This window comes from Colletotrichum chrysophilum (assembly GCF_026319265.1).
Source record: "Colletotrichum chrysophilum strain AFK26 chromosome Unknown scaffold_21, whole genome shotgun sequence".
Lineage (NCBI taxonomy): Eukaryota > Fungi > Ascomycota > Sordariomycetes > Glomerellales > Glomerellaceae > Colletotrichum > Colletotrichum chrysophilum.
Window position 1 is genome coordinate 444,517 of NW_026517308.1, and position 13,842 is coordinate 458,358.

The window sequence follows — 13,842 nt, forward strand, 5'->3', positions numbered from 1 at the left end:
AGAGAGGCGTCTGAAGCAACATCGTAAGATGATCATCAAGGGCTAATTGAGGGATCACAATGCGAGGCACGCAGCAGTTCATATTCCGATTTGATCATGATTCAATAAAAAATGCCTAGCTGAGCCTAGAATCTAAATGGAGACGCGATAACATATGATATTGGCCCTGATGATAATGAAAAAATGATGGTAAATTCCGTGGTAATGGGCGTCAATGTTGTTACAATCTTGCTTTCCCAACGCCTCAATCCAGACAGAATGGGATACAACAGCGTCAGCTTGAAAGGGGGGAATCTCTACCACGATGATGATGATGAAAGACTGTAGTCTTCTCTGCTTTATCTATGCCAGAATACACAAAAATAATGAAGAACAAATTCCGTTTCGGGCGGCTCCTCCCCTGTGGGCTGTATCCGTTTACTTATCCAACGCCTGTGATTGACACTGTTCTCAAGTTAGCATTGAATCTCAAATCCAGGAAAGAAGGATGATAACTCACCATTTGGAAATAGACTCCCCTCTCCGCAATCAGCGTCGCATGGTCACCCCTCTCGACAACCTTGCCATCGGCCATGACGAAGATCACGTCCGCGTTCTGCACGGTCGCCAGCCGATGCGCGACCATGATCATCGTCCTGCTGCCCTTCGTCGCGTCGAAGACGGCCTGCACCGCGCGCTCCGTCTCGCTGTCGAGCGAGCTCGTCGCCTCGTCAAGGAGTAGCAGCGACGGCCGGCGGATCAGCGCGCGCGCGATCGAGACGCGCTGCTTCTGCCCGCCAGACAACGCGACGCCCGACTGGCCCACGGCGGTGTTGTAGCCCTCCGGCAGTGACATCACGAACTCGTGGATGCCCGCGTCCTTGGCCGCCGCGTGCAGCGCCTCGTCGGAGACAGAGTCCTCGTCCTCGATGCCGAGCAGGATGTTGTCCCGGATCGTGCCCGTGAAGAGCGACGGCTCCTGCGCGACGAGGGAGATGTTCTGGCGGTACTTTGCGAGGTCGAGGCTGTTGATGTCGTGGCCGTTGTAGAGCACGCGGCCCTCGCCGTGGAGGGTGTAGAAGCGCTCGAGGAGGGAGATGATGGTGGTCTTGCCGGAGCCCGAGGGCCCGACGATGGCGGCGAACTGGCCGCGCTCGATGTGCAGGTCGAGGCCCTTGAGGACGGGCGTCGGGCGCGTGGGGTAGCTGAACCAGACGTCCTTGAAGTCGATCTCGACGCCCTTCTCGTAGTGCACCTCGTAGGGCACGACGTCGCTGACGCGCTCGGCGGTGGTTGCCGCGGAGGTGGTCTCGTCGTCGTCCGCGTCGCGCATGGCGAGGATGCGGTCGGCGGCGGTCTTGGCCTTGGCGATGTTGGGCCCGAAGGAGAGCCACTGGCCGGCGGACATGCCGCCCTGGACGACGGCGATGTAGACGACCATGTACTGGAAGGGAGTGTACTCGTGGTCGGAGAGGAGGCGGCCGCCGTACCAGAGGACGAAGGCCATGCAGAGCAGCGAGATTGAGTCGCTGAACGCAAACAGCATGACGGAGAAGCGGGACTTGCGGAAGGCGTCGCGGGTGTGCTCGGCGAGGAGCTCGTCGTAGCGCTGGCAGATGCCCTGCTCCATGGTGAGCGAGGAGACGGTGCGGATGGCGCCGATGGACTCGGAGGCGAACTTCGCGGACTCGGCGAAGACGGCGTTGTTGGCCTCCTCGAACTTTGTCTCGTGGCGCACGCGGTAGAACATGGCGGCGACGATGATGGGCATGGAGGTGCCGAGGGCGACGAGGGTGAGCTTCCAGCCGAAGACGAGGCCGACCACAATGCAGCCGATGACGTTGAAGAGCGAGATGAGCACGAAGGCCATGTTGGTGCCGAGAAGCTGCTGCAGCATGGTCGGGTCGGTGGCGAGGCGGGCCGTGAGGGCGCCGGCGGAGTTGCCCTCGGCGTCGAAGAAGGCGGACGGCTTGTAGAGGATGTTGCGGAAGTACTCCTTGCGGTAGACGCGGGTGATGCCGAAGCCGATGGTGGTGGTCGCCCAGCCGAGGAGGAAGTGGGAGACGCCGACGCCGGCGGCGAGGTAGACGAACATGAGGCACCAGTGGTTGGCGATGACGCGCAGGAAGCTGCCCCAGTAGGAGAAGAGCGAGACGAGGACGGCGAAGAGGTAGGCCTGGACGGGGGTGCTGGCGCCGGCGCCGAGGGCCGCGACGGCGATGACGATGTACGTCTTCCAGCGCTTGCGCTGCTCGCCGAGGAGGAGACCGAAGGAGCCGAAGAGGTGCCAGGCGCGCCAGCGGGCCCAGAGGCCGCGGGGCTCCTTGATGACGCGGACGTTGCCGCCGGCGCCGCGCTCGAGCTCCTCGTCGGAGCCGTCGCGCTCGGTGACGGGGTTGCTGTCCTCGTCGACGTTGTCGATGCTCTGGCGTTTCTCGGTGAGGTCGCCCTCGCTGCTGCCGAAGGGCATGGACTTGGGAAGGGAGTTACGTTCGGGCTCGGGGCGGCGCCAGCTGAGGTCGCCGAAGAGGATGTCGTCGTCCTCCTCGACGCCCATGTCCAGCTTCTGCGCGGTGGCGAGGAGGTGGTAGGGGCCGTCGATCTGGGCCATGAGTTCCTGGTGAGTTCCCTGCTGGACGACCTGGCCCTTGCGGAGGAGGATGATGCTGTCGGCCTTTCTGATGGTTCCGAGACGGTGAGCGATGACGATGGTGGTGCGGCCGCGGCAGGCGCGGTCGAGCGCAGCTTGAACGATCTGCTCGCTCCTCACATCAATGGCGGAGGTGGCCTCGTCGAGGATGAGAATCTTGGGCTGCTTGACGATGGCGCGGGCGATGGCGAGACGTTGGCGCTGGCCACCTGACAGCTTGATACCGGCGTCGCCGACCTCGGTCTGGTAGCCCTCGGGCAGGCGGGAGATGAACTCGTCGGCGAAGGCGTCCTTGCAGGCCTGCTCGATGAGCTTGGCCTTGACGGACTCGTCCTCGAACTCGAACTCGGTGCCGATGAGGCCGTACTCGACATTCTTGAAAATGGTGGTGTTAAAGAGGGCGTTGTCCTGCTGGACGAGACCAATCTGGTTGCGCCACCACTGGGGGTCGATTTCGCTGAGGAGGCGACCGCCGCAGCTGATGATACCGTTTCTGAGCCAGAGAGTCTGTGACGTGTTAGCCGATGTAGATGATGACGGGTGTCTGGGACGAGTCTTACAAGTTGGTTGGCCTGGAGGTCTCCGTTAAACTCATACCATCGCTCTAGGATTCCGACAATGGTACTCTTTCCGGAACCGGACGGTCCGACGATGGCGGTGACCTTGCCGGCAGGGAACGTCAGGCTGAGGTTCTCCAGGATCTTGACGTCGGGACGCTTAGGGTATACGAAGTTGACGTTCTGGAAGACGATATCGCCCTCGGCGGACGCCTCGGGGCCCTTGAGCTTGCCGTAGGTCGGCTTCGGGGCGTCGATGATGGTGTGGAAGATGGCGTTGGCGTCAGCGGCCTGCGACGCGGCTGACAGCGGGGCTGTGAGCTGACCGATGGAGGACGCCATCATCATGATGCAGAGAAGGACGCTACGGTTGAGGGTCAGATAAGTTTCATCCTGCCGGATGGAAGGAGCAGGGGGGACTTACACGATGAGGGAGGCCGGGGTGGTCAGAACCATCATGGTGTACATCTTGAACGCGTACCAGAAGGACAGCGCAAATGTGCTAGAAACCGTTAGTAAATCCATCATCAGGTGTATACATCCTTGAATGCTTACGCATAGATGGCGAAGAAGACTGCGGCAAGTTAGCAAAACATCCGTGAAGGAACGCCGTGGGAGTAACTCACTCAGCCCCTGCTGGAACGCAACCAGCCACGCCATGCCCGCGCCCTTCTCTCTCGACCTGTCCGCGAGCATACCATACTTGGCCAGCATCTTGAACTCAGCGCCGCACGCCGCGAGCATCCTGATGGCGCCGAACGCCTCGGTAGCCACAGACGCGGCCTCAATGTCCATGTCCTGGACGTCCTTGAGCCGCTGGATGATGGGCGGGGTGGTGAACATGTAGACGAAGAGGATGAAGACGAGTCCGGAGGCGGTGGTCAGCGTCAGCAGCCAGTTATACGCGAAGGCGATGGTGAAGCCCGCGATGACCGTCGAGAAGGACATGAAGAAGGTGCCGATCTTCTCCGAGATGCCGAGCTGCAGCGTGCTGGCGGTGATGGTGATGATGGCGGCCGTCTGGCCCGGCGCGAGCATGTCCAGCATCGAGATGGGCAGGGCGAAGAGGGAGCGGAGGTAGGTCAGACGGATGGCGGCGGAGATGCGGATGCTCGTCATGCGGAAGCCGAGCTGTGGTGGTGTTTGTTAGTGGAGTGTGTGGTTGGGGGGTGAAGGGGACTTACGTTGGAAAGGTAAGTGAGGATCAGTCTCGCGATGAAGAGGTAGACGATGTACAGCACGCCTTGGTTGACGGTGCGCGTGAACTCTTCTTGCGTCTCCTGCGTGCCTTGCTTGAAGAAGCCAGTGAAGGTGCCGACGAGTTGTCCTAAGATGTATTAATCGCTGCTTCTCTGCGAAAGGTGATGGTGTGTCACTTACCAAAGACAATGTTCATCACCGGCATGGTGAGACCAGCACCGATGGCACCTAATACCGACACCATGATGATGAGCTTGTCATACCATGTGCCATACGACAAGATTCTCTGTGAAGCTAGTCAGTAAGAGCTCATCGACACACACATGCATGCTAGACCAGAACAACATACGATGAAATTCCTCAGCGTCGCAACGTTCTTCGTGCTAAGCTTCCACCACGATCTCTTGGTAGCCGGTGGCGGAGCATTAGGATCCGTCGCGACCGCTCCGCCGGGGGCCGGCCCGGGGCCCGGAGCAGCTGCCGGCGCATCGGCAGTGCCGCCGGCCGGTGTGGCCATGATAATTGGCGGGGGTGGTAGGGGGGCGGTGGGTTGGTGACCGGGGTAGGTCGTGGGGTCCGATTCGACCGGGAGATGTCTTCCGATCCGGATATCTGGTGCTTCCTCTTCTATCGTAAGGTAGTACTGGATATCCTATTATTTGTCGTTGCAGGCTATGTGGAGGAGGACGACCGGGCCATATGTGTGTGTGGGGAAAGATTCGTTCTCACAAACAGGTGAAGCCTGGGGGCGGGCACCAGGGGGGAGAGATCGGCAGGCCGGCAGTGACAAGGGGGTAGGGGAGGTTAATGTGATTGTGTGGGAGGTGTAAAGGTTCAGAGAAGCTAAGTCTTGTACGAACAACTCGCGTGTCAGGATAATTTGTCAAATGGCAGCTTTCTCTCCCTTGGGGGGGTTGTTTGTCTTTCGATCCAAGGAACAAGTGATAAATCGAGATTGTGTCGTCCCGCGGCAACAGCTGAATGGGAAACACACAGAAAAGAGAGTTCCCAACCAGGGTACCAGGGATGGGGAAAGAGTCAAGAAGATAGGAGAAAATGAGAAGAAAAAGTGAGATGAAGGTGGGAGAGAGTTGAGCCAGCCAGACACACACTACACACAACGGATGTAACGCAAACGGGGGGCGAACAAGAAAACCACACCCAATGTAGAGACTTGACCAGACGAGAAAGCAGTCGAATGGCAAGAAACCGGGGGTGGGAGAGAGAGAGACGGAGAGAGTGAGAGAGCGAGAAGGAGAACACAGGGCAAGGGTTTGGCAGAGGAGACAAGGCGGAAGGGGGATGGGGGGATGGTTGTGAAATGGGGGGACCGGCAGAAGTACACTGCAAAAGCGCCGGGAAACGGGTATCAACGAGCCACCCGAGAGGACGACCTGCAGAAGCGGCTGTGCAGGTGCTGCAGGTGCTGCTGCTGCTGCTGCTGCTGCGTCTGGTGCTTCTGTTGCTGATGCTGATGCTGATGCTGATGCTGCATCGCCTGCTTGCGTGCGAAACGATGCGCGGAGGTGGGTTTAGGCGGGACCCCCCAAGAAGGACGAACAGCAGCGGACACACAAGGGAAGAGACAAAAAAACGACCTAGCGCCGAGAGAGTTGGGTTTGGGAATTTGTGAGATTTTGGGCAGCGGTGGGATGGGATTTGGATGGATGGGGTGGGAGGAGCGGGCGGGCGGGCGAGCGAGAGGGAAGCCAAAGATGGGCAGAGATGGGATGAAGATGGATGGGCGGGCGAGAAGTGAGATCATGGGCAGTGGGGAACGATTTGGTTCTTGCTGCTGTGGTGGTGGTGCTTTGGGGTTGCATGCAAGAGTTATCTTGGCCACACACCCCCCAGCATTATTTCTCCGAGATCATGATCATGATCACGCAACTTCTGCGTTTTAACCCGCTCTCTGTATTGACCACTGCGTGCCAAGGAATATCTGCGTTGCGCGCTGGGTTGGCCCAGAGTGTGGACTGCGGAGCGGCGGAGAGGAAGTGCGTGTAAGTCATGGTCACATATCTGCCCAGCAGTGGTGCCCTGTGTGTGTGGGTGGAGGAGGGAGAGAGCGGATTAACGCATCTCCACCCAAGCAGCAAAAAGCATAGCGAGAGCGCGTGGCGGGCAGCCAGATGGGCAGGATTTGGAGAAGCCGCAGGCAGATGGAGTGTAATGGGAGGCTGAGTTTTGGTGTCATGGTGTCGTTGCTCGTACTTCGTACAGCCAGCTGCACCCTTCGCTCGGTTCTTGGTTCGGTCTTGGGAAAGTGGAAACGAGTAAGGAACGGACGTCGTTTCTTCTTCTTCTGTTTTACCCGTGTGATGTAAAGATGAAACGGGGGGGCAGCACGCCGTGGTAGCAATTGATGGTTTACCTTACCTGAGGGTAAAAGGTACCGAGTGACTTTGCTTGGGGAAGCGTTGAAATGGGAGATGGAGCAAAGCGTGCATGTGCTTCTTCTTCTTCGTCTTCTTCATTGCTTCTCCCTAACCCGTTTTGCCCCGCTCTCTGGTGCATTTCTGTTACCACCCTCGCGCCTCTCGGGAATAATTAAAAAATGTCTTGGACCAATTCATTCTAGCAACCTTCTCTCGGCTTTTTTCCTTGTGCATCAAAGCGGCTGCAGCATATATTACCTGAGGCGTCGTACCTATGGGAGGTTTTGCGTCTTACCCACATATGCACGTCGGGGGGTTTTGGCCCTGGACCTGGGACAGGGATCGCCCGTGCGGGAGGAATGGGCCCCCTGCCCTGCACCTCTCCGGCCCACTCTTCTCTCTGTTGCGCTTCCCGGAGCTGGGTCTTCCTGGAGGCGCGTTTTGGGATTTGTGTGCCAAGGGTTGGCAGGTAGGTGTGCAACCGCGCAGAGCAGGCAACGTCGACGGAGAAGTGACAGAGGGAGGTCTGGGGCAAAGCCAGGACACGCATGTTTTGCGAATCAAGACAGGTTCGACGACAAATCATTCCCATGGCAGGGCAATCCCCTCTCCCCCCCTCCCCACCCTCTTGCTCCCCCAGTCCCTCCATCTCTGCTGTCTACCCGCCTGTCTTTTCTGTGGCACTCCCGTTTCCTGCTGATCCATCCCTCAATAGGTAATTTCATGTAAAGGACGGTTTTTTTTCATCTTGTGTTTTGGAAATATACCAAGTCATGATATAGCAAGAAAGAATAGGAAAGTAGGAGAGAGTAGCAGCCGAAATAAGTTGGAGTTTGGAAACAAACACCTGGTTCGCGGAGGGACTTTGACGATTGGCTGGAATAGAACAGCAGGAAAATAAGAGGCGAACCACTTAGATGTCCCGAGGATACACATGTAAATCGGCTGCTCTCACACTGCATCTTGTATGCTGTCTTGTGAAGTGGCCAATGTTCACTTTCCCTTTGGTCTCCACACTCGGATACACACGGGCGTGTTCGAGGAAGATCATGTGGTTCATTTTGTCCCTGTCCTCGATCGCACGGCCCATTTGTTTTTCTCGCCACAGGATTTGACATCTTGGTGAGAGCACTTGATGCGCGGGCGTTGGTTGGGGCTTGGGTCGTTGATTGACACTTGACATAAGGGGGCCAGCCGTCGGTCAATTACCTGCGGAGGACGTTTCTACCGGATCATGCATTAATGCGTCCGCATCCTGTCCACCGACATTCAAATCGCAATTGGGCTGGCGGGCGGGCGCATGGCAAGCAGGTGGGTTATTTGACATGTCTGACGGCTGGAACACCTGTCAAATAATTCAGAAGTGGGAATTGCCCATCTAGATTCAGGTGATTGTATTTTTTCTCGGCTCCTGTCTTAGTCTGGGATGTGTGGCATTGCCGGCATTGGGCAGCTTTGTAAAACGACAACCAAAAACAAAGACGTGGCCGCCACTTGGTGAATGGTAGGCGGCGGCACCATGATTTGCGAAATGGAAAACATATAGAAAAAACATAAAACCGTGCAAAACCCAAAAAAATAGTAATCCAAATCATTTCATCATCATGACCCGACTCCAGCAGGCTCCCCTGGAATATGCGACCCACGACACCGCGAACCCGTTCTATCTAATGCTTGCCGCCACACACACACAAACACATACGGGCGCGGGAAGAGATAGGAAACCAGCCCCTTGACACTTTCCTGTCTTGCCCTGCAACCCAAAAATAAGGCACAAAACAACCTTGAGCGATGCTTTCGATGCTAAATTATCCGGAAATACTCCCCTGGCCGGGATGCCCCGGTCTGCGGAGACGCCACAACATGTGTCTATTGCAGCAGACCCTCCTCGATCATGTCAGCCTTCGTCTCGCGGACAATGTCGCCAAGCTCCTTGATCGTGTCCTTGTCACGGGGAAGGGTGTGACCCTTGGCGTGGTCGAACAGGTAGGCGGTGTCAGCGTCGCACATGTTGTACAGAGCCATGGAGCCGTCCACGTAAGGATCCAGGGATCCGACTAAGAATGGGATCGTCAGCAAATCCACTCCATGCTCCTGTGCCTAAACATGATGATCCGCAATAACGTATCATGGCGATCATAAGAACTCACTGATGTGAAGGGTCCGGGCCTCGATCCTTTCGTCGGACTCGTCAGACAATACGAGAGCGTGGGACTTGGGGTCAACCGGGGGCCAGCCGGCGAAGAAGATGCCGTACTTGAAGGCCGGCTTTTGGCCGGAGCGCTTCAGCCGGCGCTGCTCGTACAGCATGAATGTCGAGGCCACGGTGGCGCCCTCGGAGTAGCCGATGATGCCGTCAAAGGGGCCGCGCTTCTGGACAATCTCGCTGATGTACTTGATAGCCCTGTCGGTGCTGCGATGCGTCGTCGCGATACCCTCCCTCATGAGTTCTCTCATGGTGTCTTCCGGGCTCTCGCACTGGGGGAAGTCGCGGATGCGGGCGAGAACGTCGTCGCTGTGAGTCTTCTCGACGTCCTTGTCGGGCTCGATGAAGCGGTAGTAAGGCGGGGCGCCGAAGTAGTCCTCAAAGCCCGGAGGCGGGACGGCCTTGCAAGGGCCATGAATGAAGTGGAACTGTGCCGTGCCGTCCTCAGAAAGCTCCTTCAGGATGGGAGCTGTGAGAAGTGTCAGTACATGAATTGCCTGTTATTGATGAAGCCGGTCGCGATGGTCTCGTGTGGCTTGCAGTGACAGACTCACCAAGTTGTACTTGGAATTTCTAGCGCGATCGTTAGTGAGTGAGCCATAGATCGCTGGGATTTTAGTACTCACGTCCGAGCTGCCATAGGCACCGGGAAGGCAGAGAAAGCGCATCGTAGGCATGGTGAAAGACGGCTAGCGTGACTTGATTGACAGCTGAACCGAGCGAGAGGGCGTCCAATGACAGTTGGACTAAAAAAGACGAGGTGTATGATATATGAAAGGTCGTCTGGTAAATATTTGTGGGTTGCGATTCTGTGAAGATGCGAAGGATGATGATGATGATGAATCAGCGAGCTGCAAAGATGGGATTAAAGATGAGAATGATCTGGCCAAAGGGGAGCGTTTTAATCAATTTGATGCTATCTAAACAGTGGCCGTAGGATGATGACCGGGCGTAGATGAACGGGCTGTCGGCTCATGAAGCAATCATCAGCTCAGACAGGCAATGAGACGGCGCGCAGCTGTAGACGCGGGACGATGACAAGACAGGAGGAGGCTGAGTTGGATCCATCCGCTCCCAAAGCTGGAACGCAAGCAACTCAAATCGACCGAAACCCGAGAGCGAATAAGGAAATTGTGAAACTCTGCACCTCATCAAGATTGCGGCAGGGGACGTGGAGTCGGTACCTTGCCGCGGAGAGGATGGGACCAGCATACACAGGTACAGGCACAGGAAACGGGACGGGTTGTGGTGGGTTGAAACTGGCGCGCTGCGCTGCTTGAGGAGCTCCTGAATGATGCCGTCCTGCTTGCAGTAGCAGTAGCAGCAGCAGCAGTACCGCCACACCTGCTGGAGAGTGGATGAAAGGGGCGAGGATGGACGACGAGTGGATAAGTTGGGGTGAGGTATGAGACCGGGCCTGTGGGCGTCGGTCCATGAGACGGGCTTGGCTAGGTGGTGGCCCGGCCCCCAGGTGGATGTCGAAGAAACTGGACGAGGATATGTGGGCAGCGAGAGTCAGACTGGGGGGCGAAACAAGCGCCGGGAGACGCCACGCCACATGGAAGGAATCGAGGAACGTCTGTCGGTGGGCTTCTCTGCAGGAGGGCGAGACATTTGGCAGTTGATTTGGCAGGCCATCAAAATTGGCAGAGGTGGCAGCGGGCCAGAGCCTAGGGCAGGGTCTGGGCATCCCGAGATCCGAACCCTCGGTGGACGAGGCGTTGGTGATGCACTGGTGCAACCGATGACATGCTGATGGCAGTGACTGGGCTTTGGACTTGGACGGCGGTCCGGTGTGCTGTCACCTTGTAAGCTTGAAACGGGATAAGGAAGTGCCCGCGCGGGGGCGCAGAGGGTGTATGTGACGGCTTGTCTATCTGACTGGAAGGACGAGCGAGATGTGCAATGAGATGGGTGGGCGGCAGAGGGTGAGGGCGCGAGGGCGGACGACGAATGGCGGGCATGAGTTGGACAAGGGCGATGTGTATGTGTGTGTACGTGCGTACATGAGGGCGAGTGAGCGTGGAATCCTGCGGATGATGAGTGAGGGAGATTGGGCGAGTGGGTGGCTGGGGCGATTGAGCGGCGAGCGTAGGAGTAGGCGCGTGTGTTTGCAGAGAAGAAACATTGTTTTGCAAAGATGCGTTTCTTCGGAACGACCGTTCGCTGACTTGCAGAAAAGATGGACAAGTTGCGTCGATAGTTGGGGGCTAGGCCAGGTACCGGGACCCCTGCAAGGTCGACCAAGACGGCGTTTGCCGGGATATCCCTTTGGAACGGTTCGTGTTAGCAACGACTGATCTTCAGGAAGCGCAGCGCAAGGCAAGGCAAGACAACGCAAATTTGGAGGGATTGGGCTGCAGGGACAAGGGCCAGGGCATTCGTGGTGCTGGCGCGTGTCAAATAAGAGCTTTGATGGTGTAACGGCACGGGTAGAAGTGCGACGGGCGCGCTTGTGATTTGGAAGCTGCCAAAGCTTTCTGACAGAAGCAGTTTTAGAAACACCCTCAATGCCTTGGGCTCCTTGGGGTTCCTTCCATTGATTGGGGGTGCTGGGATAAGGCGAGGTCGACTTGAGTCCGAAACCGACCAACTTGACTCGCTGGTGGATGGATGTTGTTGCGGTTGTAGTGGGTTGGCGGCAAAAAGAAGATGTGATGAGGATCGATTGACGTTACGAGAAAACGAGGTCAGGTGGGCGAAGATGAGTGCACCGTGACGTTATTGGCGATGTGCATATTGGCGTAGAGTGGACATGTCTCAAACGGTGCATCGCATTAGCAGATACCAGGATAAGAGAAGTGGGTACCTGCCTTCCCTGCCCGGGGGCCGGATCCACTGGCGATAACCATTTTTTCTGCCTCACCACGCGGTGGTGGTGCACTCAGGGTCAGAAACATCCACCTCTCCTGCGGTGTAGCGTCACACTGAGTGCGGGTGACACCACAGGTGGGGAGGCTCACCTTACCTCGACTTCACCCGGTGCCTCGGTGAAAGCAAAGGTGACCTAATCGGGAGACAGATGCGACCATTCCTTTTTCGAACGGCGGCGCAGGACCAAGACCTAAGACCCAAGACCAATATCCAAGACCTGCATTGCACACCAGCACCAGTTGGTTGGTTGCACCGGACCTGCAGCCGTTCGCACTTTGGTTCCTGGCCTCGGCTCTTTCTCTTTGCTTATTGGGCGCCGACTCTCGAGTAAATAGCCGCACCGTTCTTGCATTCTGTATGTACGCACCGTGGCACCCCTGGAAGAACTCCCCCACTCTATCCCGATCGTCTCTGCAACCGCCGTCATTCTGTGGCAGTCCTGGGTCATGTAAAATGGTGCTCGACCTACATTCACCCAAGGTGCTAAGGTGGGTGATTGAAGATGCGATAGGCGGCATCGCCCGGGCGGCAGACAGGCAGCCAGGATATGGCAAGAACAGACGCTCTGCTCGACGCCTTTCGCCGCCGCTATTGCGATTGTCGGTGCTTTTGACACAAGACACACTCTTTTCCAAACAGAACAACAAACGAGCGCCGATGTCCAGACCAAGAAGACAAAAAACATCCAGTGTGAGTGCGGACGAAGAAACCAGCACCGCCTCCTTGGTTGGCCCTGCATTTCCGCCTCCTGCATATCTCACGGAATCAGGCAGAGTTCCAGCAACTGCAGCACTGTCTGCAGTAGGTATCATGACCGGATGATGGCAGCCTGGAGTCTTGCACATCAGAGATCCCCAATCTTGGCCTCCGTTCTTTGGGGCGCAGGCAGAGAAAGCAGAGACGGGCTTGCATCTCCTGCTCACTGCGCCCCATCATCTCGTCTTCGGGCAGCAGTGAAGTGAGGGACTTGGGACACTGGGGCGCGCAGGATCCTCTTCATCCTTCTCCTTGGGACTGTCGTGTTGTTTTATTGGCTCGCCACGACGGCGGGAATCTCCATGTCGCCAGACATCGGCCTCACATCCCCCCAAATAGCTCACCCGGTATTTCCCAAAGTGCCAGTGTGCAGCCATGCAGACCTTACCTAATCACCCATGAGGTTCAAAGTGTTCCATGGTGGTCAATCGTGATACCAATGGTATCAATGGACGTTAGTAAGGGCAGAGGTCAGGCACAGGTCTGACGCAGGGTTGGCCGTTGTTTGGTGACCAAGTGAAGGTGCCTGCCCGCCGGCCCGCAAAACCGAGTCCAAGGCTCTGTTCTGCTCTGCGCCGCGCTTGCTGCTGCCCAGTCCAGTTGCTGACACCGGCGCAGTGTTCAGGTGCTGCACGCACTATTTGCGCTGTCCAGAGTGCACCTCAGCAGCAGGGTAACGGCAGCAACGCAATCGTGCCGGGGCAACACTGCTGCTGAGATGCTCCACTCCGGCCATGGCTCGCCCGTACCAAGAGTGTGCTGGCCCCCAAATGCCCAGCGTTCAGGGCCTCAGTGCTTCTTTTTCAGTGGGTCGTCCTTGGTTCCTCTGGATGGATGGCCCCACTCCGGCGTCTGGACCCGCTTACCTCATCTCCAAGCTCCGGGGGACCAGCACCCAGCACAAACACCAACACCAATACGAACACCAACACCAACACCAAACCAACCAGCACACGCATAGTAAGCTGGGCCTTCGCCCTCCACCACCTCACCTCCGAACCACGCCACCGGGCCCCCGTCCGGGAGGTTCGAGGGTTCATTGCGCTCCATGTCTTGGTCCGAGTCAAACGTCCGTCTTTCTGCAGCCTGCGTCTGAATGCGCGCAGATGCACGCCAGTCGACCTGTCTTGCAGTACTGCTGCTCAATTGCAAACAAACTAAGGCACAATCCGACAGCCGTTCCATCAAAGACAAACCGTTCTTGCAGCCCTGCGCTCTTTCTCGTCCAGTCGCCTCTCGTCG

General features: G+C 57.3%; 2 protein-coding genes across 2 annotated transcripts; both read right to left on the reverse strand.

Annotated features, from left to right (window-relative positions):
- Nucleotides 1-417: 417 nt before the first annotated feature.
- COL26b_003746 (uncharacterized protein) lies at nucleotides 418-4,903 on the reverse strand (the record flags this gene model as incomplete). The annotated part of the gene is made up of 9 exons (XM_053176637.1): nucleotides 418-444; nucleotides 500-3,136; nucleotides 3,190-3,550; nucleotides 3,611-3,688; nucleotides 3,742-3,760; nucleotides 3,813-4,317; nucleotides 4,371-4,513; nucleotides 4,567-4,672; nucleotides 4,736-4,903. The coding sequence occupies 9 exons, from the start codon at nucleotides 4,901-4,903 to the stop codon at nucleotides 418-420; spliced, it is 4,044 nt and encodes a 1,347-aa protein (XP_053039496.1).
- A 3,730-nt stretch (nucleotides 4,904-8,633) lies between these two features.
- COL26b_003747 (uncharacterized protein) lies at nucleotides 8,634-9,647 on the reverse strand (the record flags this gene model as incomplete). The annotated part of the gene is made up of 4 exons (XM_053176638.1): nucleotides 8,634-8,821; nucleotides 8,915-9,439; nucleotides 9,525-9,543; nucleotides 9,597-9,647. The coding sequence occupies 4 exons, from the start codon at nucleotides 9,645-9,647 to the stop codon at nucleotides 8,634-8,636; spliced, it is 783 nt and encodes a 260-aa protein (XP_053039497.1).
- Between the last annotated feature and the right edge of the window lie 4,195 nt (nucleotides 9,648-13,842).